Source organism: Fusarium keratoplasticum, chromosome 3 (assembly GCF_025433545.1).
Source record: "Fusarium keratoplasticum isolate Fu6.1 chromosome 3, whole genome shotgun sequence".
In the NCBI taxonomy this organism is placed as follows: domain Eukaryota; kingdom Fungi; phylum Ascomycota; class Sordariomycetes; order Hypocreales; family Nectriaceae; genus Fusarium; species Fusarium keratoplasticum.
In genome coordinates, this window is record NC_070531.1 from 3,521,804 (window position 1) to 3,548,313 (window position 26,510).

Here is a 26,510-nt window from a genome sequence, read left to right on the forward strand (position 1 = left end):
GGTTTGCTGCTGCTTCAGACAGCGGATATACCTGAGTGCATTGAGTAGTATTGTCCTCAATATCAGAACTCTGTTTACAATGCTGATGAATGATCGTATCTTCTTGGTGACTGGCAACTCGGGTGAGATGATCAAGGGTAACAACACATACAAACCACCTCGAAGCCAGGCTAGAGAAGGGACGTACGTCTTGAGGACACAACCTTAGGTCTCAAAGACTAAGTGAGATGCTGAATTGCTCGTCGGGGTAGATGTTTGGTACATCACTGTGGTTATTGTTGACCACCTCTCATCAGCATCAATGTTTCACTATCAGGTTGTGGACGGTGTCCAGATCTGACAGCAGGTTAGTTGGAGTTAGTGATAGCATATCGGCCATGTCTTCCTTCGTTGGGGAACATTGACGGCAGCAGCAATGGCTTCCCAATCCAAGGCCCGAACCGAGCACTGCTCCATAGCAGCCCTCATAGCATCCACAGTCTTCTCCTCATCCAGTTCAGGGGTGTCTTTGTAACCCTCACTATGCAAATCCTAGTGGTCGTCGACTGTCACTTGAGCGTTCTGGCCCAGGGCAGTGATCCGGTCCTCTTGGGCTACCCCAGAGAGGTCGACTTACATTCCTTCCCAAGTTTAGACCAGGTGCTAGCAGTAATAGTAATCTCTTCATGCCGGTGCAAACAGCATTCTTGGGGCAAGGGAAAGGGATCACCAGAGAAAAGCAAGCCGTTTTCGACTATTAGTCGAATCTTTACGCCAAGATATTGGCCATGAATATGCGCCAAGGAGCTCGAGAGGGATGGGCCAAATTTTCGCTCCTCGCGTGACTCCTCGTGCAGCATCCAGCGCGTAAACATGGAATAGTGTCAGGGGCTCAGCACAATACATCATCTGTACGCCGCCCGCCCAAGGTCTCGACAGCGGTCTAGAGCGAACGCTGACCATGTCACCAGCATCAGAGAGAAGGCGGTGACAGCCTTGGCCTGGTAACGATGGCACACTAAATGGCTCAATGGATGATCTAGTCAGAGTTGATTTCAATGCCCCTGAGTGAGCTTGATCCGGCGATGGGGCACATGACTGAGAGAATCACATCTCTGTAGGAACAAAGTGGAGATAATGTCCCCTAGGCCACTGATAGCTCGGGACTACCTTGGTGAGTTGCTTCAGGAACAAGAATGTGAAGGGGCAGGAAGAAGCGGGGATAGGTACTTCATACATCCCGACGACCAACTTGATATGCCCGGGGCAGGCACCTCTCGACAGCAGAATGACCAATATTAACCCTGGAATATAGGACTTGAAAGGATAGTGATGACACTAAGGCAACCGACAGTCCGTGAATAAAGGCTCAAACATGTTCTCATGCAAGGATCGATGACTGCACTCCAACTTCGCCCGAGGCTGCTCTTCTTCATGGGTTCACAGGTGGGACGAGACAACGCCTTCAATGCTTGCAAGGCCGTGCCGCTGAGGACAAACATGTTGCTGCAGCTGCAGTCCTCTCCCAGCTTCGCGTCTTGGGATGCATTGATACCCAGACACTGTCCGTTTGATCGCCCCGTTGGAGGTTGATTACATCCACTCAGACCGAGAGCAACGCCCGAGTGTCTGGACCGAATCTTCAGGGTGAGCCTAGGTGAGGTTTGGGGGCTGAGGCAATCCTATGTCAACCCCTGCGAGCTTCATAATGCTCAATGCCGCGGGACAAATCGACGAGACTCATGACACTCATGGCAGCCTGGTCAGTGCCCGACTGGCATCGTGAGCGCAAGCACACATGCCGGTCGTGGTGTGCAGTGTAAGCCGAGGGTGCTCTCGGATGGTATCCCGATGCCACATTCTTCCCCTCATTGAAACAACGAGATGATGATCGTGATGGCTCCGTAGAGCCGAGCTGGAGTATATGCGTGAGAACCGAATGAGCATGACCTGCATGCTTCTTTGAGGGCCCATCGTAGATAAGGCAGAGGATATCACGGCTCTATGTCACGGCTGATCACTAGACAAGAAACCCCCCAACTTGCGGTCTGAGACGATGCCTTTGCTGCTGCCATCAAGTCTCTGGATAGACCGGCAAATGAAGACATCGTCAACTCTGGGCAATGTAGATTCAATCAACAGCCGGGCGTGCACCTAGGACATGAGTCGATCATGACGTCCCCCATGCCGTTGCCCCATGGGGATGCTGTTGGTCCCTAAAGGCTGCATCGCATCGCATCGCATCACATCGATATCCTCGGTCTTCAATAACGGACAAGTGGGAGTTGAAGCCGGAGGCGGTAGGGCTAACCTAACCTTGTGAGTGCCGTTGGGGGCCCATGTAGGAAACAATCGCCGGGGGGCAAAAATCACCGCGGGGAGCCCATTGGGCCATCATGAGGAGTATGTGTGTGTCAAGTCAGCATGGGAGGTCAAAGGATGCGATGCGCAGGGACCGACTTGCGACACAGTCTCTCCCTCCCTGAGACTGCGATATGCAGCCCAGGTACCCGGCGCTGAGCTGAGCTGTACTGAGCCATGCTGATGGCCAGAAGCAGGAGGCGTTCAAGGGGTCCCCTAACCTCCCTCGCCGGGCTCTCGACCAGTGGCTTTTACGTACAAGACTCCATCGTGAGTCGTGTTATTCCCCAGATTGCAAGCCTCTCTGCAGCATGTCTCCGCCAAGAATATGGGGTAGCGGGGGAAAACGGAGGGGGGGCTTGCTTGGTTGCTGGTTGCTGCTTGTTGCTGCTTGTTGCTGGCATTCACCCTCTTCTTGTCCCTTGTTCTCTCGTTTCGCTGCAACCCCCTCTTCTCAACAAAGTCCATCCTGGCAACACCAAGACTCGATGCCATGTGCGTGTTCTCCTCGCCAATGCAACCTGGGCGCACTCTCGGAGCTTGTTTTCTCTCGTCTAGATGCTCCACCACAATAGTTCGTCTCTTGGCCCCCAGTGCCAAGATAACTCGTCCTGAAATAAGCTTGATCAACAAGCTCGTGGTTCGTCGTGCGGCCAAGCCGACGACTTGTGGCGGCCAAGAGCTGGGCGTGGTCGATGCAGACAAAGTATTGGAGGGGCCATGAATCATCAAGCGCTGCGTTGTGCCCAATCTTGTCGGTTAGATAAGACGCATGCCAGGATTGAGTTTGCGGTTTGGCTTTTTCTTTCTTTCCAAAAGGGACAGATGGAAGCTTGGCCCGCCGAGGCAAAGCTTGACTGACTGACGGACAGGCAAAACACAACTGCAGCACTCCATCAAGGTCAACCGACGACCTGGGACACCGGGTGACATGGCGTGTGCATCCTTTCGAATTGTTACTTGTCGTCTGGTTGATTCAGCGTGAGATATATCCCGATCCGGTATCCCATGAGTCGTCATGTCACTCGTCTCATGACGATAGGGTGCCTCATCTGGAGACATGCCGCTCCCGCACCGGCACCTGTCCAGTCCGTGGTTGACAGGCGCGCTTATCCAAGGTAGAGAGAGCCTGTGCCTGTTTGATACAGCACAGAGCTGAGAGCATCTTGAGTCGTCGAGCACGGGAAACATGCCGAGACACATGACGCCACCGTGACCATGACCGGGATGGGCCCTCTTCTCTTCGTCCAGCCAGGCCTTGTTGGGACCGATATCCATGGATGGATCACTTGCAAGGACAGTAGCGTATCCAGCAGCCTGGATAAACTTGCCCTGTCGAGCAAGTATCCGCGGACAGCCGTCGGTGTCGCGCTGTGTGCGGTGCCGGTGCCGTACGGTGCGCCTCGTCGTTGTTTGGTGAGGCATTTTCTGTCCCCCAAGCGCCGCCGCGCCGCAACCACTGACTGGCTACCGGCCCTCGCATGCCCTGACTGGTCTCCCCTCCCTCCAGCCTTCATTACGTCCTCCTCGATAGGCGCTCGCTCCTGAGAGGTGATGGCCGGTATCAGGTCCCGCAGCGCTGTAAGCGGCCAAGGCGGGTCTCGAGTCTCGAACATCGTGGGCTTCGTTGCCCAGGGTTCGCCAAGATGACCATGACCGCCCAGTCGAGCAGCACCGCACCGTACCGACCTGTGCATCATGGCACGCACCCTGTCCATCTGCCTGTCTCCTCAGCCAGGTGAGCTGAGCTTGCAGTAGTCGGAGTCTGTCGCCGAGATGCTATCACCTGATGCAGCTTCTCTGCAATCCATCTTGTTCGACATTGAGATATGCTCTTTCGAGACGTCGTTTGGAACATGAGACATCACAAGCCGCTCGCAAACGGTCGATGCGATGCAGTGCACCATTCAGTGAATGAGTGTATGGCTGCCGTCGCTGCTCCTGCTCCTGATGCACGCCATAACATGCAGCGCTTCCCTTGACGTGCCCACATCGACAGATCCGACACTAAGAGACGATAGTTACGGGCGGCGCCGACGATGGCGACCGTGGTATCGCAGACGCAGACGCAGACGCACACTCCCTCCCACTACCAGATCCAACCTCAGACCATCCCGTCGTCGCCCAGCATCAGCATCAGCTTCACAGGCTTGACGAGTGCTGCTGTTAGCTTGAAGAATTTTCTTTTCATCAAGACCTCGACCTGGCCGTTGCCGTCTTGGGTGTAGCACCACACGGGGAGGGAGGTCAAAGAAGGTGTGGCGAGATCCGGCATTTGCCCAGATCTTGAAAGCTGGTTGCTCGGACCACTTGAGGCTATTCTCAGGTGCTCCCATGTCTGTCAACCCTGAAGCGACCAGATGTCTTATCCGCCACTGTTGGACGTTTGATACGTAGCTGAACTTTCTTTTCCATGATCCATCGAGATTTGCGGACAAACGGGCCAAGGAAGCCGGAGCCGAAGGCCGCATCCAGATCTCCAACCAGGGGAGACGCCACGAGGTTTTTTAGGGATCCTGAGAGGCTCCAGGAGGCTCCATTGGAGAACTCAGAGCGCCTCTTCCGAACCATATCTGATCCATTGGGCGCACTGGATATCACGGCATATCCGTGGGCCAGTTCTGGTGGTGCCATGTTTCGCGTCTGAGGGATGCTCTGCCTGGTTATGCGATGCTCCCAACACCATTCAAGTGAGATTTGAATGAGCAGCGACCCTAGCGATGACCACTCAGTCAAAAGCCAAGCCCCGTCGACAGGGCAGTCATGGGACAGCGCCTGGGTGGGAGACGCAGTTGCGCTTGCAGCATGCATACACATACCAAGAGCTCTTCATTTCCGCGTTGGAAACCCGTTTGACTGCATCATGCATCAGACCTCTAAGAGAGCGGTAGCAGTTTGGGTGGAGAGGATGTGACTTGCCGGAAGCGAGCCAGTCGAATCTTTTGGGGATGAAGCAATCGAGCGTGGGGGAACATTTCTCTGTCTTGGGTCCATGTCGTAGCGCCGTCGATGAGTTCTTGTGTAAGTCTTGGAAGTCTTGGAAGTCTTGGAAAAGTCTTGGGAGCCCGTTCTTGGCCATGATTGCCTCTCACTGCAACTTGTTGAGCAGTTCATCATGTCCCGTCACCACTTGAATGATGGACATGTTTCACGACTTGGCAGCATTGAGCCCTGGTTGACAGACGCCACGCATGTCTGGCCGGCCGTCTCGAGACGAGGTGAAGAATCGGCGAGACTTGGTGTGTCTTTCCTTGCAGACCAAGGTAACCAAGGTGTACCTTACATGAAGGCTGCGAGTACCCGTATCGCCCGCCTCATCCTCAACGTCCATGTCTCATCGGAGGGAGAGGTGATACCGGGCCGACGACTCTGTGCTGCACCTCCACGCGTCCATCACTGACTGAGATATTGTTGCTGTTGCTGCTCCTGATAACCTCCTGATGTTCTTGGCATTTTTAAATTCTCATGTTCTCGGCCTGACTCTGATCCCCTGTCAGCCCAGCACGGATAATGATTTGCGAGGCACATGGCGGCAGATCACCATCAACCTTCAGGTGAGGGCAGAATGAACAACTCACCGAACAACGGTGTGGCAGAGCCCGTCCAACTAGCGTGTCCCATCCTTACCAAATTCTGCCAAGCATGTCGCGACACCGTAACCCAAACTGCCATGCCGGACCTCAAATGGATGAGCGAGGCAATGCCCGTTGCGCACTGTATTCTTTGGCAAAACGGAAAGGACGGGAGAACCCTAGACGACAGCACTAATAAGTCATTCTTTAATCCCCACACCCAACTGTAAGGCGGATGCTATTGCTGTTGACAACTGTCGGTGATCTCAACAGCCTCGTCATGACGCTTTGTTGGCCCTGGGCCGAGTGACCTGGCAGAGCTAACCGGCAATGAAAATCGGTATAGCAGCCATTGCGGTGAGACATTTGTTTGTCGGGGGTATTCGAGGACAAGACTTTGATCAATTCACTTGACACGGCCCAGTGGAGATGTTGTTAATTTAGAAACCGTCGTCGATCCCTCTGTTTAACTCAACCCGTGCTCGACTCCGTTTCTTGGACGGCCCATGATGGGTGGTTGATGAGCGTTCAGAGCAGGCACATGAAAAAGGGCAACCGCCAATCGATGGTCGAGAGTGTGAGTGAGACACACAAAAGACTGGGGACCGTGCCACGGGTTATTCAGGGATCATCTCAACCCCTGGTCTCTCCGGGGCGCATATGACGCACTCGCACCCGTGTCCTCCATCCCTGCCCTGCAGAGGCGAGAAGATGGCTTGGCTGGGTGTGGGTTAGGGTGGGTGTGGAATGGAGATCCCGCACCGGACCGGCTCTGGGGAGCCTTTTTCGTACACGATGTTAGCCCACGAGACCGCTTTAAACACCAAGAAACAGCCGCTCGAGGCGCCGTGGGTGCTGGACGATGCACTCGGTCAAGATCCAAGGTGGGCGGGAATAGACTGGCATCTTTTCCCAGTGTCCCAAGACCGGCGCCGGAGGCTCAGAAGCAACCGCGGTCTGCAGAGCCAAACGGCCACCGAGGAGTCCCTGGATTTGCTGCTGGAGCAGCCGAGATCTCGGAGTCCAACCAACCAGGGCCACCAGAACAGGGGGAAAGACCGACAGGCTTGGCAACAAGGGACTTTGGCCGATTCTCCAGAGCCGGACAGTGCAGACAGGTTAGACCTGGGGTGCGACCCTGTTTTGCTTCGTGTCCTTCGCCTTTGAATTCGGCGGTAATATTGATGATGATCCTCACTTTGCTGGCCGCCTTATTGAAATGACAAGAAGCGTTTCAAGGTGACGTGGAGACTGCGCTTGTTACTGAGGCCAGGAGGCAGAGACAGACCGATAGTTTGACTCCGACACGCCCCAGGCGTATCCCTGGGTCTCAAATTGTTGTTAATCAATTCCCATGCGATTTGCGTTGCACGTACGTAAATGCCGCCTGCGAGACTCTTATCTTGCGTCGATCAGACGGTGACGGCTGTGAGCTAGAATTCAAGCTTACTTGGAATAATCTCAAACCGCCGCGCAACGTGTCTCAATCCACGTCACGGTGAGGCGCAATGGCAGCAACGACAGCACAAGCAGCGGCCGTAATTAGATGAACCGCACTGTATCTGAGATCTGTGTCGAGATGCACGACGTGTGGTTACTGCGTACACATCTCTTGCGGGCTACTCAGGGGTCACCGTCGGCAGTAATGTCGAGGCGAGGAATGATCATCAGCATTGTCGCGAGTTGATGTCGTCCTTGATGCTGTCGTGGCTCTGAATTCACCGCAGTTGCGCTTGGCAAGCATAGGGAACGCGTCAGGCATGGCTCTGTCAATGGGCTTCAAGCAGCGAAGCAGACCCGGGAAGCCAGCCGGGTCCTGGCATGCTGGAAATATGCCGGCCGAGTGACCTCCTGATACCAGAGCCGCATTGACGAGAAACAGTGTGGTTGTCGAGGATCCGCGGCTTTGCGGATGAAAGGATGCGCGTGATTGCGGCTGCCCTGAGGTGCACAACACCAAGCCCTCAACCAATCCGGTACCAGAACAGATATGTAAAACCCGACAACATGGAGAGGCTCATGTCTGGTTGCAGGTTTGATGGTGGATGTTGCTGGTCTCGTGCTGTTGGCAAGAATTGCCGTTTCTCCCGACTGATGCCAATCAAATGGACCCCCAGAGGCGGTTGTCGCGGTGCATGTCAGCGATGCCCTTGCGTTTAGCGGCAGCAGCGCAACCGGCCCTCACAGGGCGCGAGAAGGCCGACGGACCTATAATTAATCTGCCCAGGTTCCGTCGCCGTCCTGTCTCCAGCGGTCGCCCTCCACTGCCAACTCAGGCGAGGCGGCTGAGCGGGTACGCGTGGATAGCGTTGCAGTGGTCGTCCACTGTTTCCAGCCCTCGGCTCGCGTGGGGCAGCCACTGCAGCATGTTAATGCAGTCTCAGCACAGAACCCATGGCGGACGACGCAGTGGCTCGTCGGTCTGCTGGGTTCTGGATTCGGTTTCTGGAGATTAGAAGGCGCGGGCTTTGGATGCAGGCTCAAATTGGCTGAAGGGCACGCGAGGCGACTAGGAAAAGGGCCGCAGCGGTCAGGAGAGGGACTGTGAAACGGGGCCGACAGCAAGGAGTTCCGTCTGGTTAGACAACTGTTCTCCTGGTCCATCACAGCGGGCGTTGGACGCTGAGCAGCGAGGCAGGGCGAGACAAGGCTGGGATGAGGCGCGGGATTATTGACCGAGAGCCATTGCGCCTCATCAGGGAGTGAGAGCTTCAGTCGCGAAATCGTGATGCGTCTGAGTGGAGAGTGCCTGATGATGGGCAATGCATCGCCACGAAGGGCGTCTTCAATTCCTCGTCAGGGTGAGTGTTCTGACGGGAGCATGATGTAGCATCTGATGACGATGACTCCCCTCGCAGCGTCACGATCGCTTTCTGATGGCCTTGGCAGAAGCAGTGTCTCGGGGCTCGGGGAGATGCTCGAGCTGGAATTGCCTGGGGTGGATTGCCATGATGCGGTAACAGATTGACGAGACAAGGACCACAGTGGGCAATTCGCAAGACAGGAGCTGCTGTGTTTGAGGTGGGACATTGACGATGCAATCATGGGGCCAACAAGAGGCAACACCAACGAGAGTTCATGATCGTTCGAGACGTCTTCATGATATGCATCCATAAGTTGTTTGGGAGCGTGCAATTGAAGGCGGCGCTTACACAAGCCAAAGATGGCGGTGGAGCTTGTGCAGGTGGATGGCTGTCACAGGTTGGAGGAGAACGAACTGTCCATCTCGAAACGGGGAAAGTGACACCGGCTTGACAGGGAGGTTTGACCAATCACGGAGCACCAAATCAAAGACCGATTCTTCAGGTGGAAGGTACAGTGTGCGCGGACTACCGTTAACAGGGAAGGCGCGGGTGCGCGCTTGGTGCTCTTCATTTCAACTCACATGAGCTGCTGCATTGGCTGCAGACGAGCAAGTTTATCTGGCTGTGCACCGTATACGCGAGGATGGCAAGGAAGAGGAGGTCGACCAAGAGACAGCACACAACTGACAACAGTCACGTTGATTCAATTGTGCTGCAGAGTCAACAGAGCCCCAAGAGGCAGTTGAAGTAGCAAACTCCTGGGAGTCTTGGAAAGAAAACTGGGTACCTCGGTCGACTTGTAGGGGAGAGCGACCCTGCCCTGGGAGACTGACCTCACCACATGAGTGACATAAAAAACGGACAACAACACAGAGGCATTATTTGTCCTCACAGAGCATGACCACAATGCCTGAACAGGAATCACAAAGCAAGGCATAAGAGATTCTTAGAGTGTTGCATTCTATTAGAATGCTCTTTCCTGACATTTTCTCACTCTCACATATATTATTGGGCCATATAGAAACGGTACTTGAAAGCAGCTGGCATCTTCACTCTCTGGTGTCTCATCTATTTCTTCACCCGCGCCCTCATCCACTGCAGGACACACCAATCTGCGTCTTGCAATGGATCTCCAGACGTAAAAGAGGATTCACCCACTGACTGACTGGGTCGCATAATTCCATGGATGAATCCATGTGGATTCGTTCAAAAGATGGGAGAAAAATCACGCACTGTGCTTATTTAGGTACGTATCCGTATTCCGCCAAGCAAGATCCATGGATGGATCGAATCCAACCACTCACGTCCCGGTCCCCTTGAGAAGCACTGGAATTGATGGAACGGGCATCAGAAGGTCGGTAGAAGAGATAGTAGACTCTGGAGTGTCCGATGATGGCTTCCTGTTTTTTCCCTTGATCACCGGCACACTCTCCACTCAAGCCCACGTCAAGCCTCAAGCCAAACCCTGAGCCACTTGTCAATCAGTGCATCCAAATCAGTCACTTTGTGTGTGCGCGAGTGCGAATCGTTGTGTGCGCGTGTATCTTCAGTATGCGCACGCCCCCTCCCCTTGACAAGGCATACTCACCCCGGTCGAGTTCCCCACGTCCGCCGGCTGGTCCACATCCACATCCAGAGCAGGCAAGCCATAGAGGGTCCTGGGTTTGGTTTGGCTCTGGTGGGCTGGGGTGGTGGACGCTCAACAAGGGACCGAAATGTACGAGTGAGCGACAGCAGCCGGCTTCACTCGTAGCGTAGGTAGCTTGTTGCCGCCCCAGACGGCGAAACACAAAAGACAAGCTGCGCGCTTTTTTCTGAGTTTCCTAATCTCCAAGCTCGCGGCTCCCCTTCTCCTTTTTACTCTTTTTTGTTTACTTGCTGGTGGAAAACGACAGCTTCAGCTGCTCTACTCGTCCAGTTATATAACCCAAGTCGGCTTCTTTGATGCCGCTTCCTCCCCGTCGACTTCCTCTTCTCCTTCGGCCATCGCGTCCTCCTCCTCCGGATCAGTTACGGTGACCCCGACTGTTCATTCCAACATCTACCTCTAGGAACAACGGAAAGAACGTGGCAGGAACGAACACCGAAGGCCTTGATTGAGAACAGAACAGTCAACGGAAACGGATCTCCATTCACACGCATCTCGACAACCGACAACGCCGCATCGACGCCTGGGCTTACACGGGCACGAGATCCAAATCGACTCAGACTCGCACCAGATCAACATTGGCATTCTGTCATATCTGTTTAACCGGCGACTAAAAGTCAGATCACCTATCGTCCTTATCCCCTTGTCACGGTATCAACAACCCTCGTGGGCAGCTTGAGTGGCCGACAGAACGACCGAAAGGCTCGCAGCACGCAACGCCAAGATCGCAAATCTTGGACATCTTTCGCCGCAATCCGCAACAGCTCTCGGAACTGCCGTCGAACCTGGGACGCCTGTGACGGACCAGCCAACCGCGAAAAAACCAAACGAACCAACCACGAGCACGACCTAGCCTGCGACAGCTGCTGAAGCGTCTCCATCCTCGATTTGACCCATCTCTTGGATGGTGTGTGGCCCTGACGTCGTGGTTCCTCGCCTTTCCCAGTGACCAGCAACCGCCCCCAACCTCTGCCCTTTGCCCGCTGTACCTTAGGCGCCGCCTGTACACCGAAGCGCAGTACCCCCCGCCAGACCAGACGCACACATCCACCACAAGCCCCCGACAGGATAAAGAAGCAGAGGACCCCCCAGCGCTTCTGGACATTAGAATCCACCGCAGTTTAGCGACCTAGCTCCCCGAGACCCCCCGAAACAGCAACTCGCTCCATCACGATGGCGGCATTCTCGGGCCCAGGGATGCTCGTGGCACCCCACCAGCACCAACCACATCAGAGCTCCATGCTCGACTCAGCAGGTATGGAGACCCTCTTCTCTCAGTAATCATTCATTTTTGCCTCTCTTGCACTTGGGCCAAGCCAATCTTGGTAACCCCCCAATCCTCGCTCCAATCCGTCCCCCTCCTGTTCTCACAGTCTCCGGGTCATTTCCCTCGCTCTCGCGTTGTTGCTTTGCCTTGCGTTTGTCATCGTCAAGCCCCGTCGCCCGAAAGCGAGAAGCATCTCCGTGGATCGAGCCCGGGGCACCAGTGACGCGATCAACGTGGGACTCGGTCATCACGACCGTGTTGTCACTGGCTAAAGGGAAAGCATGCAACCGGCTGGAGCCTCTTTGCCTTGTCAAGAGCATCCATCGCCCAACGCATTCGCCGTCCATCCACAGGCGGGCAATCCTTTTCCGCCCTGCGGCTCCTGTGCTGTGCCTTGGCTTGGTGGGTGGACGGACTTGGGGCCTGGGCTGGGGGATCTCTTCACATCCGATCCCTGCCTCGCTTCCCCTTCACTCCCTGTCTGATCTCTCATTCTGCCTCATGCTTTGTCCTTGTGTCCCTTGTTCCTTGTCACCTTAGACCTTTCACCCTGTTCAACTCTCCCAAGTTTAATCAACCCCTGCGTGCTGACGTCTTTTGTTCGCGGTCGCCACAGATAAAACTGCCGCTTCTGCTCCTTTGAGCCCAAATTCGGCCATTAGCTTCCCTTCTGCCTCATCGCCGCGTCAATATCTCACCGACCTGACCGAGTCAATTGTTCTCGAGGAAGGTGGAGAGTCTGGCAGCGAATCCGCCATTGAACCAGTCACTCCCATCAGCGGTCGCCAGTCTCAGGACTTTACGCTTGAGAACCAAGACCTCACAGACCTCCAGAGCTATCAGTCCTACCAGGCTAGCTCAGTCACATCAGGCGCCGTTCCTATTCCTATTCCAGGCGCCAACAGCAACAGCAAGGCGCTCTATCAGACACAGACACAGTCTTCTCGCCGACCTTCGCATACCGAATCTACAACCCCCAAGTATACGGACTACGAAGTCACCTCCACCGGAACTCCGCTCTCCAAACGGTCGACTCGCGGCTCGACCTCGAGCTTCAAGCGCACAATGTCCAACTTTTTCCGCCGCTCAAATTCCCAGGTGGCCAACAACTCGGCCATCATGGACTCTGCCACTCCTTCCGTTGTTTCTGCACCCACAGAACCTCAGACCAACGGTAACCCACGAGCCACCCACCGTCGTCGCTTCTCCATGAACCGCTCTTCAGCTACAACTCGCTCCAACTCGCCCCCGTCACCAAGCGATGCCGGTCTCGAAATGGCTTCAGTGCACCGCGAGCGCTCCTCAGCCAATAACCTGCCCAGCCAGAGCGACTTCAAGAAGAACCGGGCCTCCACTGGCCTGAGTCTCCGTGGCCGAACTATCGGCTTTGTTACTTCAAACGCCAAGAGTGCGAATGGAGACAAGCGCCCCCAGCTTAGCCGTCGAGCTAGCAGCTTCGACGGAAGCCGTCCCAACACTCCTCTGCCACCGCCCGCCGAGCAAGATGAGACCATGTACCCTCCCCAACGCAGCGTCTGGCCGCTCCCTCCGGACTCTGGTACTGGTGCCAAGGCTAGACGCATGAGTCTTAGCCTCCCCGATGATTTTGCTGTCGATGTTGCCGAACTACAAAGCGAGTTTGAGTACCAGCGCAAGTTCCTTGGCCGTCATGGCAAGCATCTCGGAAAGGGAGCTGCCTCCAAGGTGAGGCTCATGATGCGCAAGGGTTATCCTGAAGAGCTCTATGCCGTCAAGGAATTCCGCGGTAAGTCTCGCCGTGAGAGCGAACAGGACTACGAGAACAAGATCAAGTCCGAGTTCAGCATCGCCAAGAGTCTGCACCATCCCAACATCATCGAGACTTTCCGCCTCTGCACCGATCACTCTCGCTGGAACCACGTTATGGAGTACTGCTCTGAAGGCGATCTCTTCAGCCTGGTTCAGAAGGGTCACCTCAAGGGTGAGGAGCGCAAGAAGGACCGCCTGTGTCTCTTTAAGCAGCTCATTCAGGGTGTCGCCTACCTTCACGCCAACGGCATTGCCCACCGCGATATCAAGCTGGAGAACCTTTTGATTACCAAGGACAGCAAGCTCAAGATTACCGACTTTGGTGTCTCAGAAGTCTTCTCAGGCACTCATCCTGGTCTTCGTGAGGCTGGCGGACAATGCGGCCGTAATATGGGCGAGGTTCGCCTTTGCTCTCCCGGCATCTGCGGTAGTGAGCCTTACATCGCCCCCGAGGTGCTCGCCAAGAAGGAAGCCTACGACCCTCGCGCCCTGGATGTGTGGAGCTCAGCCATTATCATGATCTACCTCACCTTTGGCGGTGCTATCTGGTCCCGTGCTGAGGCGGGCAACCTGCACTACGACAAGCTCGTCGATGGTTGGAACAAGTGGTACGCTAAGCACCCCGAGTGCGATGCTTGCATTTCCGACAGCGACTACCCCAAGTGCTACGCCCTCGACGTCGGCGTTACCCCGCCTGCTCTTCGCCGCCTGTTGCTGCAGATGCTTAACCCCGACCCTCACAAGCGTATCGGCATCAACGAGGTCATCAACAACCGATGGATGAAGAATGTCGAGTGCTGTCAGGTAGAATCATATGACGACCCGGCTCTGGTTATCGATGCCACCAAGAAGGACAACAAGGCCAACGGAAACAAGAAGATCTTCTGCCACAACCACCTGCCCCCGAAGATGTCTAGCGGTCACTCTCTGGGCAAGATGCCAGGCCAACCTGGCTATTAGACGAATTTACGATTGTCAACGAAACGAGATTTTTTTTTTCTTGACGAGATGGACCCGATCCAGTCAGATACTATAATACGACTCTATCGGGCATGATATCACAATACTGGGGCTTTCATTTCTTTCTTTTGTCTTTCGACAAGCTGCCCTCGAACGAGGGCATGCATTCTTTGACTGCACTGCTTGTCATTTGCATGCATCTATAAGGGCGTTGGGGAGAGGACCATGGACTGGGGAGCTGGGCAGCCCGCATGGTGCGGAGTTGATGATTTCACTGTCGTTTCTCTTTACTTAGTGCTCTGAACTGTACATAACATACGGTTGCAGTTTGGAACTGCCTTTGAACCGTTCTTTTTTTGCCCACCACGTTGTACTATGCTATGGACCAACGGATACGGAGGACAGAATTGGAAGCAAGCAGACTTAATCCCCCCGAACATCAGTCTCTTGTGCCTTTTCTTTGGGAATCTGGCGAGGGTTGATTATATACCATGGTCAACTGTCCCGGTAGATGGAAAGAAAAGTTGGGATGGAGATGACCTGGGGGGTTATCAATTCATCCTTTGTTTATTCTGCTACGTTTTTTTTTCTTTTTGGATGCGAAGAAGCGCCCTTTCAAGATTGCTTATGCTTATACTACGACCTAGTTACAAGTATTGGGACACTTGGGCATTGTGTGGTGGTTGTTGAGCCATTACCGTCAGTCATTGTCTTGCGAATCAGCAGAATAGACAGTTACATTCTTGATCCATCCAAACCTGTATGCGTGTATAAACTGGTATCCATTGTAAAGGGGCTTTCTCGGGCCATCTGTGACACTTTTTCGGCGCCGGGCGGTGATGCCTGTCGACCTGTCAGGTGCTTTGGCCCGCCGAGGAGAAGTATATCCCGCGTTGTGGCGTGTCAGTTGCGCCGATACGGTGGGCTGGGATGCTTGCTTCCAGAGGATAATGGAGTGGGTGGAATCAAGGTGATACAAGGGTGGAAAGCATCCCACGCGACATGCCGTATCTCACCACAGGGAGCTGTCGGAATATATCATGGTGATGGTGTTGACGGCAGTGGTGGGCGACGTCGGAGGGTTCTGGTCGAGTCGGAATCGAGGGAACTGCGGCTAAACGAAGGACTAGATGACTCACCGCTGGTTATGTTTATTTGAGGTGTTTACTGTCTGTGACGCCATCCAGGCTGAAAATGAAGCTGTACAATCCATGTTTGTTGAAGTGGGAGGGAGTGAAGATGCAAATGCAGAGTTGGTAGATACAACGCCTCGGGGCGTGAAGCCAAGCACCACCATGTGTCAAAGAGCAGCTCGTCCCATCTTCTGGACCGGCATCATGTATCATGCCGCAGCGTTAAGCATATAATTGCTTATTCAAGCACTTGACTAAACTGTGAGTCTTGACGCTTCGTATAGTCTGTGCAGTTTGATGTAATCTACAAATACATGGCTGGACCTTGTAGTCACCTGGCAAGTCGACATGCAGTATCACACACACAAGAAGAAGAAACCAAATTCTATATCCATGTGTGTAGGATTTGCTGCACCGTCACGGATAGAACGTGCCGAACGGCATACAACATTTTCAGTGAGGCTTTTTCCTCTCCCTCATCACAAGCTACATTTCACACAAGTTTGCACTTTCAACCCGCCCTTGCTGCAGCGCTGGCGCACACACCGGTCAGCGGATGGGAGATGCCGACATGAGCGGGCGTTCTCGGTGAGCCAAGGTGATTCGTGCCCGCGTTTTTCACCTTTCATGCGGGAGGCGCCGTGGGGGATCATCTCCCCGGAGGTGCTCGGTCAGGTTTTGGGAAATCCGTTGTATTGAGGGGGGTCTTCGTTGATTGTTTGCTAGAGGGTGATTGTGAGGTTCTGCGAGAAACACTACTGCAATGTAGGAAAAGAGGACATCGTGAGGGTGTGAAGATAGTGTACTTGGGCGGCTGTGGCGGGCTGAAGGTTTGGGTTGGACACATGGTGGACAATTCCTTTTGGTGACTGAACTTTAATGCTGAGATGCCATGCCTTTTGACTCGTGAAGACGTGGCATAGCGTCTTGTCATAGCGCAAACTACAGCTTGTCAGTGCTACTGCTACTACGAGGGTAGTGGGTATTCCCGTGAGAACTACTCCGATGGGCTCCGGGTCGGGAGGGCCGGTCGGAGCCGGGATTGTGGGACCGAGACGGAGGTTGCGCCGAAGCCGGACGGGAGGCGCCGTAGGGCTGGAGGCTCGGGCCTTTTGAGGGTAAGATGACGGGCTGTCCCGGTGGCTTTCAAGGGATATGCGTTGTAATCTGTCATGTGATGATGGAGGATGATTACGAATGATGGGCCCTGATGCTTTAGGGGTTCAAAACCATCTCTTCTTCGAGAAGGTGACGAAATGGCCCGTGTTTCTTCTGCTACCAGGTCCGGAACCTCGGGAGCCTGTCACGACCCGGAGCGGTTCCTTAATTAAACCTTGTCGCTTATTTAGAGCCAAGCGCAACGCTTTAAGCTTTTCTAGCTTCTAGAAGCCCGTTTCAGATACAACAGCACCAGTCCCGGCCCACAGGTTCAGTACAAAAGGCATCTATTTTCCCTCCAATGGTTGCGATAATTTCGTGAGGACATGGTAGGATTGGTAAGGACTTTGTTCTTCATGTGCCGTATACGATGACGAAGCCTGGTAATTTGTTTCGAAAGCTTGGCAACTACCGAAGAAGCCGGTAGATGAGCATGAGGGGATATATATCGGACGTCTTCTGTCTCTTGAGTGTCTCATCAATCAAGTCCTCTTCAGCTCGTTCACTACTGGATAGTGTTTGTTTTCTTGCCATTCATTCATTACTCTCGTTTGTATATATCACCTACAATCATTCACAATGCGTGCCGCAGCCTTCTTCGCTCTCGTTTCCTCCGCGGTCTCGGCCACTCCTCTCGGCCACCGTTTCCACACCTACTCCAAGGCCAGCAACTCTTGCGCCGTTGTCTTTGACGGCCGTGTCCCTGCCAATGCCTCCCTGACCGACTTTGATACCGAGAATGGCGGTGGCTGGAACCCCTTCAACCCTGGCTATGTCAAGGGAAACAACATTTCTTGGTCTGAGATTCTTCTGCTTCCCAAGAACACCCCTCGATCTCGATTCGATGCTGTCTCTCGAACTGTTCCTCTCGAGGTCACCATTAGTGATGAGAGCATTTTCATGCAGCAGCACGGCTTCCGTCGGGCCGGTCTGCAGTTTGCCAAGGACGACAATGAAAAGAGCCCTGCTTCTGAAGGCGTCAAGACACTTCACTTCAGCATTCTGCAGGACGAGAGCCGGCCTCTCAACCTCAGCCATGAGTACCTGGTGAGACAATTGACGCAGAAAGTGCAAACAACAGAGCTGACGGTGAACAGAATGTCTGGCATGAGGCGGGTGACTACTCCAGCAACCAATTCAACTTTGAGGCTGGTACCATTATCGGCCAGGACCTGCCCAAGGATACCTGGAAGCTTCTCGACCGCACCAACAAGCAGATCTGGTCCACTCCTATCCTCAAGGACGTGTGGCAGAACTTTGCCATCACGCTCGACTTTGACAAGAAGTATGTCTCACCCTGAGACTGTATTGTTGTTTCTTTTTGTTTGCTGACCGGTCGCAGCACCATTCAAGCCTGGTACTCGGAGGGCCGAAAGCCCCTCCGAGCTGTCACGGAGCCCATTTCCAACGATAACTCTGGACGGGGACAGTACCAGATTGGTATTCTCAAGAAGCCTACTGGAACGGATGATGTTGTCAACTCTGGTTTCCAGGAGAGTGATCTCGATGAGGGATTGATCTATGGTGGTATCTTTATTGAGGACAGCAAGGACGGCTGTGTGTCTGCGTAATCAGGCTCTTGCTCAGCTGTCAGGTTTGGAAACGAGGCTCTCATCGCCACCACATTGATGAGACAACAAGGGTCTTGTACAGAGCCTCGACTGCAGATCATAGCGGTTCGTCATAGACATAGAGTGTATCGGCAGATACTAAATGACCCACCCCCGCATGATTCTTCCGTAGATGATAAAGAAGCAATAATATCCCTCTAATCTGACCTATCACTCTTCAAGCAAGGGCCCGCGATGTCTGTCATTTCCGAAGCGAAGCCAGCTGAGCCCAGGTCCCTTGGCGAGGAAGGTGGTTGTGCTCTGTCTCGTAGAGTTGACAGTAAGTGGGGAGTGTCACGTGCATAACCCATAAGGCTGCGTAACTGGCGGCCGTTTACATTGACTCGCTCAGACTGTACCCTGATGCATGAAGTCGTCATTGACATGGTGCTACTGGTGTTGAAGTCTTGGGTTGAGACTATGTCTCGGGGTTTTGTCTACGGGGACCACCAAGAAGTGAACGAGGCTCTGGAAGGACTCGTATGAGAATCACGATTCATACTGTTGAGACTGATCCCAACGTGCGTCAAGTATGCACTGGTCGCACAAACCCCGCTCTACATCTCTGAGCTGAGCACTCTATATTACACATTTGCATGCAGGGGGGTATGACCGAGTCCCCAGGTCAACCTGAACTCACGGCAACCGTTATCTGTCGTCATGGTTTGATAGTAGCACGATCTTGACTCTTTTAATCGTCTATACTGATAGAGAGAAGTAGCAGACAAATTAAATGCCGGGATAAACAAATGAAGACAATGAGGCAGTCGTCTATGGAGATCTCACAACTCCCCTGCGAGGCCCGTGCGGGGAGGCGGCTCTGATATCAACTACACACTATGCACGGAGTACCTGGAAATCGGTAGTCGAGACGAGGTACGTGGCGACTTCAGGGAAGCAATGGTGACATGTCATGTGGCTTGCTGTGCGGGCTGAGAAAAGAGATTTCCCCTCCCGGGTATTGTCCCTGAGCACTCAGAGCCTGATTTCGAGTTACACAATCTGCAGATGGATGGGATATCGGATAGATACCTACATGATGCCAAGGATTAAAGTGATATCAAGGTGCTTGGTTGGTTGGACTCGCAGCGGCAAGGACAATACGGCTGCGTGTCAGCATTTCCGAATAGTCATTTGTTTCGGATAGGGGCTTTGTTCTAGACTGCAGGAGGTGGTGGACAGGGCCCTCTTCCGAAGGGGCGAGACAAGGTCACGTCAAGATGAGTGCATCGTGCCTGGCCCGGGTTCATGATTGCACGGAACAGGAAGGTTGTTGGCTGAGAAGCGGTTCGCACGGACTGTCTCAGAAGTTGCTGAGGAAGAAGAAAATATAGCTCGGCGAGATACGTGGCACTACACCACCTTGGGCCACAAACGATACTGGAAGAGCTAGAAGCAGTGCTAGTTGTATTATCAAAAGAGGGTCCATCTTGTTAAGTTGCAGACTCTTGATAAATTAAAGTTGAACGAGAGCGTTCGACAACTGAGCTGCCGTTCTGTTATTTCTTTTCTCGTCTCGTCTCGCTTCACCAACCCAACAGCCGAAACCCAAGACGCGGCCCGCTTCCAGATCAGCTAGCCACCCTCGTCTAGACAATCCTATCACATCCGAGAGCCAACATGCAAGGCGTTTTTGTTTGCTTGAAAGTGCAAATGCGCTGTCGTAACGCGGCTTACAGTAGCATAAGACATGGATGGTGGATGGGAAACCCCGCACAGGAGAAGAGAAGACAAGAGAGAACTTGAGTTGGGCGCCCATCCTGATAAATTCTGCCCTTTTTCTTCTTCACCTTTTGTCTCTAATCATCAACAACAATCCACAAGCTACTACTTCACCCTCTCAGTTTGCACTATTACCCACTACGGAACCAACTACAGACAACATGACCCTGGGCGCCGCCCCGCCTCTTGCTGGCAACGCCGGCATCGCAGGCGCCCTCAAGGCCTGCCTCGACATACTCTCAGATGTCTCCTGCCTCAAGGCTCTGGAGAGTGATTGGCCCCTTCTCCAGGCAAAGCTCGACATCGAGAGAACCCTGCTCCTGCAGTGGGTCGAGTTGGTTAAGCTCTTTGAAGAGGACTACGCACACTGCCTTGATGAGCTTGACACCCATCATCAGATCTTTGAGCTACTGCACAACACCCAAACTATGCTCATGGACAAGGAGCTGCTCAAAAGTCGCTTTAACATCATGACCTATGAACAAGAGGACTCGCTGCCTGATGCGACCTATCTCAACAGCTACTTCATCCTTAGTAAGTCGCGCCTGGAGAAATTCAACAGCGACTTTACCCGTCGGAAGCTTCGCGTGCTACAAATTCCAAGCAACGTACCGTCGACAACCAGGCTTCTACGGGTCGTCAGCGACCCTGTAGGTTTCGAGAAGTTCCTTGAGCACGTCAGACAGCTCGTCAATGGCCTCAACAAGCTCGGCTACAGAGACGACTTCCTCGAATGCACGGCAGAGATGGCGAAGAAGGACGTCAGGAATTGCAAGACCATGGATGACTTGCGCATGGTGCGCGACGCCTCCAAGGAAATCAGAATTACGATTGCTCGCGAGGCTGAGGAGCTCATTGTCTTTATGGCGCGGAAAAGAGTCTTGAACAATCTCTGGTTTGATGGGATGGATGAGAGGAGGATGAAGCTGAATGATCCTCACCCTGGGACTTTTCGATGGGCTCATGCGCCACAGCAGCCTGACGTCGGGTGGGATAGTCTCGCCGACTGGCTAGAGTCAGGATCCGACATCTACTGGGTCTGTGGGAAAGCTGGTGCAGGCAAGTCAACCTTTCTCAAGCACGTCCTCAACCATCCCGAGACCAGGAGGCGTCTGGATGCCTGGGGAGGTGAAGAGACAGTCTCTCTGGGATCCTTCTTCTTCTGGAAGATGGGAAAGGTCCTTCAGAGATGCCGAGACGGCATGGCCAGGGCAATCCTCTATCACATCCTCGACGAGATACCCAGCGCCATCCCCGTTCTTGTGCCCACCCTGTGGCACTTCGCCTACGAAGGATCTCTCTTTGAATCCCACGAGATGCTTCCTCTTCCGTCCGTGGCGGACGTGAGAATTGCATTTGAGAAGATGGCCGAGGAGGGCGTTCTGGACAGACGTTTCTGCTTCTTTGTTGATGCCTTGGACGAGTATGCCGGCGACGCGGCCAGAGCAGTCGACTTTGTCCAGAAGCTCAGCAAATCGCCCAAGATCAAGTTGGTCGTGTCGAGCAGGCCAGAGCCCGTCTTTGTCGAGCGCTTTGCCGACGCGCCAAAGCTCCATCTTGATCAGCTCACCGACGGGGACGTTCTGCAATATGTGCAGGACAAGACTGATTCCCATCGGTACATGAGAACCCTGCGAGATGTGGATGAAACCATGGCCCTGATCCTCGTCGAGAGGCTTGCTGAAAGGGCACTCGGTATCTTTTTGTGGACTGTCCTTGCTACCAAGGTTTTTCTTCAGGGGTTCGACGAATTTGAACACTTTTACGAGCTTGAGCATCGCATTGAGGACATACCAGAAGACCTCGAGGACCTGTACGCGCACATGCTCAATCAGGTTGATCTCCGCTACCGCGAGCAGGTAGCCAAGATCCTACGCATCTGCTACAGAAGCAAGCAGTCGCGAAGCGCCGAGGGCGAGCATGGACGGGTCTGGACCGTTGGCTTGGCCGCTGCCGACGAGAACGGCCTGGACTTTGAGAACTTTGAGCTTCATTCGGAGAGAACCCTCCAGTCGCGTCACAGACAGTGCTTGGCCCTCGAGCACCGCCTTGCCAGCCGCTGTGGTGGACTCTTGGAGGTTGTTCGAGGCGAGGGGGATGACCTGACTAAGTGCTTCTGCGGAACACCAGAGTCGCACCCTCACCATGACATCTTGATTGACTCTTCGATCGAGTTTGTTCATCGAACTGTGTTTGAGTGGTTCGGCGGGCTTGATTCATGGACCCTTGCAAGCCTAGAGGTTCAAGACCACAACTTCAACGCAGATGCAGCTCTCGCCTCCATGTCCTGGCAGCAATGCCGAATAGCTCAAGAACTCGGAGCTACATTCGGAAGAGCGGATACCGACATGTCAAACTGCTTGCTCTACGTGGGACGAACAGACATGTTCAGCCCCAAGTTTACCAACACCATGCTCATGAGGATCCACGACCTCGTGGCTGAGACTCGTCGCAAGCGCGGCCAAAACTGGCGCTTTAGCTTCTGCTGCAACGCCGACGGCGAAGCGACGGAGCGGCTCGAGACGCTCTACTTTGCCGTCGGCATGGGCATGGTCAACTTTGTGAAGTACTACCTGGAGCAATACCCTGACGGGGAGACCTTGGCCGAGCTGGAGGTCAAGCACTCGATGAGGTGGTGGAAGGTCGCGTCGGATCGCAACCTGATCGCTCACTTTCTGGAGCCGTACTATGAGACGATTCAGCAACTTCCTCCTCAGGGGCCCATGTTGCTGTATCTGGCTACGTCTGGATGTGACGTGCCGAGCGACGAGTTGGAGTATTATGTCAGGTCTAAGTCTCCGGGCGGGCTTGCCGCCATGAAACTCGCTCAGCAAATCTTCTAGGGGTCAGGAGGAAGAGTTTCAACAACAAAAAAAAGGAGAGAGATTTGGCGAAAAAACACAACTGCAAAAAGAAAACATACAACAGCGGGGATTCGCTGGTCGTCACCGACCCAACTACTAATCCGCCCCTCACTGGCTTATCTATGGGAGAGCGGACGGGATCCCGAGTTCTCCAGTGGGTATGGTCGTATGTGGAAGGGTGACGGCCTAATGGCGAGCATGTTGTTGAGTTGGCGATGGTGGAAAATGGCTGGGCTTCCTGTCGTTTTTCCTTGAGTGTTGATTGGGGGCGTTTTTTGTTTCGATTTGTCAGTGTGTTATATTTTTTTTTGGGTTCATGTGGCACACTGGTTGCTGCTGATTGGACCCCTCACATGGCTTAGGTTATGGCCTCGACATGCCCCTCACGACGATTTCCTTGATGATGATTTCCTTAATGACAATCTCCTTGACAATTTCTTTGGGAATGGATTTTGGAAAGGATTTGGTAATGGGCTTGGGATTGGGATTGGGATTGGGAATGGGTTATGAGGAAAAGATGGTCAGGTTGAATGAATGGGTCAGGAATCGGGGATGGTTTGATCTCGATTGACGCTGGGAGACGGTTATTACAGGACGTCGAGATGTCGCGAGATGTTCCAGCATCATCAACCACCCCTCCACTCGTTTCGGAGAAATATTATTATAATATAATATTAAAAAAATATCTCGGGCGCACGTGTCAATGAATGATTCCGAGTTGCAGTACTCGGTGGCACTGAGTCGCCAGCGCTGCAGATCCCTAGAGCCGTCTGGAGTACTTCCTCATTTCAGTGGCAGCCAGCAGTTGCATTCGCTTGTAATCGGCGACTCGGTGTCGCATCACGGCACGCTGGCCAACGTAGACGACAGACTCAATCAAGCAGCAGTTCGGGAACGGATGAACTTATTGAGGGAGATGAATCAGCTCCAGCACTCTTCCAAGGACGAAGCCATTGTTCATCCCGAGTTCTCCCAAGAGTCCACCAGTCATCTCTCCTAGATCAAGCCAACATGCTAGAGCACAGCAGTGGGAAGAGTTGAAACGTCGGTATCCCACTTGGAACTTATACCCAATATGGCCGATCGATGACTAAAGTTGTCTGTCAGCGACTGAGCTGACCAGCGTCGTATGCCCGTTGGCGACAGTACTTTTGTATCAATCAGTTAACGTTGGTTTCCTAAACAGAGAGGAACCACATTTTCGAGCCTGCCGACGGCAAGGGTCTCACTGAATTTGTCTGACAAGTGTGCTCATCCTTCTTACTGAATAGGACTAGCTATGCTTGAAGTTTGGGACGCAAGGCGTCAAGACTGCGGTGTGCTCGTGTAAGCCGGGGTCTAAACTCTCCAGATGGGAGCCAAACATATGTTTCTCGGTATCTGATTGAATCCGGTCTTGTTACTTTTTGATTGGGATGAATAATACTTGGAATCTACCTGCCTGATAACGTGAATAAACTACAGCACTTTGGCTTAAAAAGCGTCAGATAGTCGCTGGTGTCCCAGGGTGTTTTCCAGATTACCTTCCAGTATCATAGCTCCATACTCGCCTCTAAAGCCATCCCCAGTCCATCAATACTAGCTCATCCCATTGTATAATGTCTCGCCAAATTAAGAATGTTGCTCTTGCCGGGGTGGGTAATAGATTTGCTATTATGGCTTCCAACATGAGCTGACCTACACATCTCAGGCATCTGGCAGCTTGGGCTCGGTCATCCTGCAAACTCTGGTCAGAGCCGGCCGCTTCAATGTGACTGTTCTTTCTCGCAGGGCCTTGAGTGACGTGCCCTCCGGGGTTGCCGTGCAGGTGGTCGATTTCGGATCCACTTCAGCCTTGACTGAAGCCCTCAAGGGTCAGGATGCCATCATCGATGCCACCTCGGCCCCCGACCCTTCTGTGGCCATCCGCTTGACAGATGCCGCCATTGTGGCCGGGGTCTATAGGATGATCCCATCCGAGTTCGGTGTGGACCCAGCCAACGCCAAAGCGCGAGGCCTGGCCGTCTTCCAGGGCAAGGCCAAGGCCCTGGAGCATATCCAGAAGCTTGCCGGCGATGGCAAGATTACCTGGACGGCCATCTCCAACAACTCCTTTCTCGATTGGGGTCTTCGCACGAAATTTCTCTCCATTGACCTTGAGAACAAAAGAATCAGCTACCTGAACGGTGGCAACACGGTCGTTCCGAATACCACTGTCGCTTCGGTGGCTGCAGCTGTTGCAAACGTTCTCTCCAAGCCCCAAGAGACCAGAAATCGAATCTGCTACATCTGCAACAGACAAATGACGCAGAGGGAGCTCGCGAATCTTGCCAAGAGGGCTCTGGGCGACCAAGGCTGGGAGGAGGAGGATTTGGATATGAACCAGGTGTTTGAAAAGGCCATGGCTCAGCTACGGGCTGGCCAGGTAGACTGGCAGGTTATGGGTGACATCGTTAGGTACTCTATTTCTACACCGGGTTACGTGAATAGGCTGGAAAAGACGGACAATGAGCTGTTGGGCGTTGAGGAAATGAGCGATGAGGAGGTGATTGCGCTTATGAAGGAAATTGCCAGTGAGAAGACTTCTGCGTGAAGCATTTGATCGTTATGAGGCCACATTCTAGTTATACCTAAGTGCCGCTGAACATTTCCTACTGCATTTCGCCCAAGTGCTCGATTGCGACAGGAGTATCAGCCATGCTCTTTGAGCGCGCTTGGTCGCCGGCATTGCCAGGACGAAGGTATCGGCCTCCTAGGCGAGGGTGCGTGTGGTCACTAGGGGGGCGGTATCGGTGATGCGGTGGTCCGCGGCCTGCAGGAGGTGCGGCAGACCGGCGGTCTCGTCGGTAAAACTGTCATGTTTGGTGACCTAGGTGTAGAGCGCCTGGACAGAAGGGGCAGAAGCCACGGGTTTGAACAGGGGAAGACCGAAGATCACCACTCGAGGCCTGTCCCTGCCGGATCTTGCGATGGCACATGACTCGCAAACAGTGGCCAACCCTCTCACACCGAAGCTCCCTAGCCTTTACGCCCGGTCAAGCCTTGCAAGCGTCACCTTTATCAGCCCATTAATCTCAACCCGCGACCCCAATATCAACGGCTGCTCTAGAATTCCAAGAATTCTCCTACTGGGATAGGGACGGTTTCCTAACTGGCGATGATGTTTCTGACGCCTAACGCCTTGCACTGCAGACGTTCCTCCTTAAACATTATAATGCCACTGACTTCTTCGAATGCTTCCCGTTTCTTGTTATCGGTTGTAAAGGCGGACCTCCAAGTGAGGAACAGCGCCCCTTTACTATTGCTGGGGCCATTGCGATTTGGAAGGATGCGGACGATTTCAACTTCAAACCAAAATCAACGACTGCTCTCTGGCCCTCTAGTTCCACAACGGCCAACGCTCTGCAACCCGGGCGGCACGAAGAGGATCGGCCAACTCCTCGACTAGGGGTTCCACGCCACGTACGAGAGCCGAAAGGACGCCGAGCCTGAGGCCACGCCTATGTTTGGCCCCAGCCTGAGAGGAAGTGGCCTGGGCTGGCAGAACTCCCCGACCGGAGGTTCCAAGACTCCCCTATTCCGTTCGACATTAACTGCACCCCGTTCACGCCCGGCAACAACAACAGAGGCCGCGACGCAGACGAAGAGGCGGACGACAATAACCC

General features: G+C 53.7%; 4 protein-coding genes across 4 annotated transcripts; all 4 read left to right on the forward strand.

The window, feature by feature from the left end:
- Positions 1 to 11,537: 11,537 nt before the first annotated feature.
- Positions 11,538 to 14,379, forward strand: NCS57_00442100 (Protein kinase domain-containing protein; the record flags this gene model as incomplete). The annotated part of the gene is made up of 2 exons (XM_053054382.1): positions 11,538 to 11,619; positions 12,248 to 14,379. The coding sequence occupies 2 exons, from the start codon at positions 11,538 to 11,540 to the stop codon at positions 14,377 to 14,379; spliced, it is 2,214 nt and encodes a 737-aa protein (XP_052916542.1).
- Positions 14,380 to 17,249: 2,870 nt separating this feature from the next.
- On the forward strand, positions 17,250 to 18,241 carry NCS57_00442200 (uncharacterized protein; the record flags this gene model as incomplete). Its single annotated transcript, XM_053054383.1, has 3 exons — positions 17,250 to 17,717; positions 17,768 to 17,955; positions 18,013 to 18,241. The coding sequence occupies 3 exons, from the start codon at positions 17,250 to 17,252 to the stop codon at positions 18,239 to 18,241; spliced, it is 885 nt and encodes a 294-aa protein (XP_052916543.1).
- A 1,733-nt stretch (positions 18,242 to 19,974) lies between these two features.
- Positions 19,975 to 22,845, forward strand: NCS57_00442300 (HeLo domain-containing protein; the record flags this gene model as incomplete). Its single annotated transcript, XM_053054384.1, has 1 exon — positions 19,975 to 22,845. The coding sequence occupies one exon, from the start codon at positions 19,975 to 19,977 to the stop codon at positions 22,843 to 22,845; it is 2,871 nt and encodes a 956-aa protein (XP_052916544.1).
- A 1,619-nt stretch (positions 22,846 to 24,464) lies between these two features.
- On the forward strand, positions 24,465 to 25,438 carry NCS57_00442400 (NmrA domain-containing protein; the record flags this gene model as incomplete). Its single annotated transcript, XM_053054385.1, has 2 exons — positions 24,465 to 24,500; positions 24,557 to 25,438. The coding sequence occupies 2 exons, from the start codon at positions 24,465 to 24,467 to the stop codon at positions 25,436 to 25,438; spliced, it is 918 nt and encodes a 305-aa protein (XP_052916545.1).
- Between the last annotated feature and the right edge of the window lie 1,072 nt (positions 25,439 to 26,510).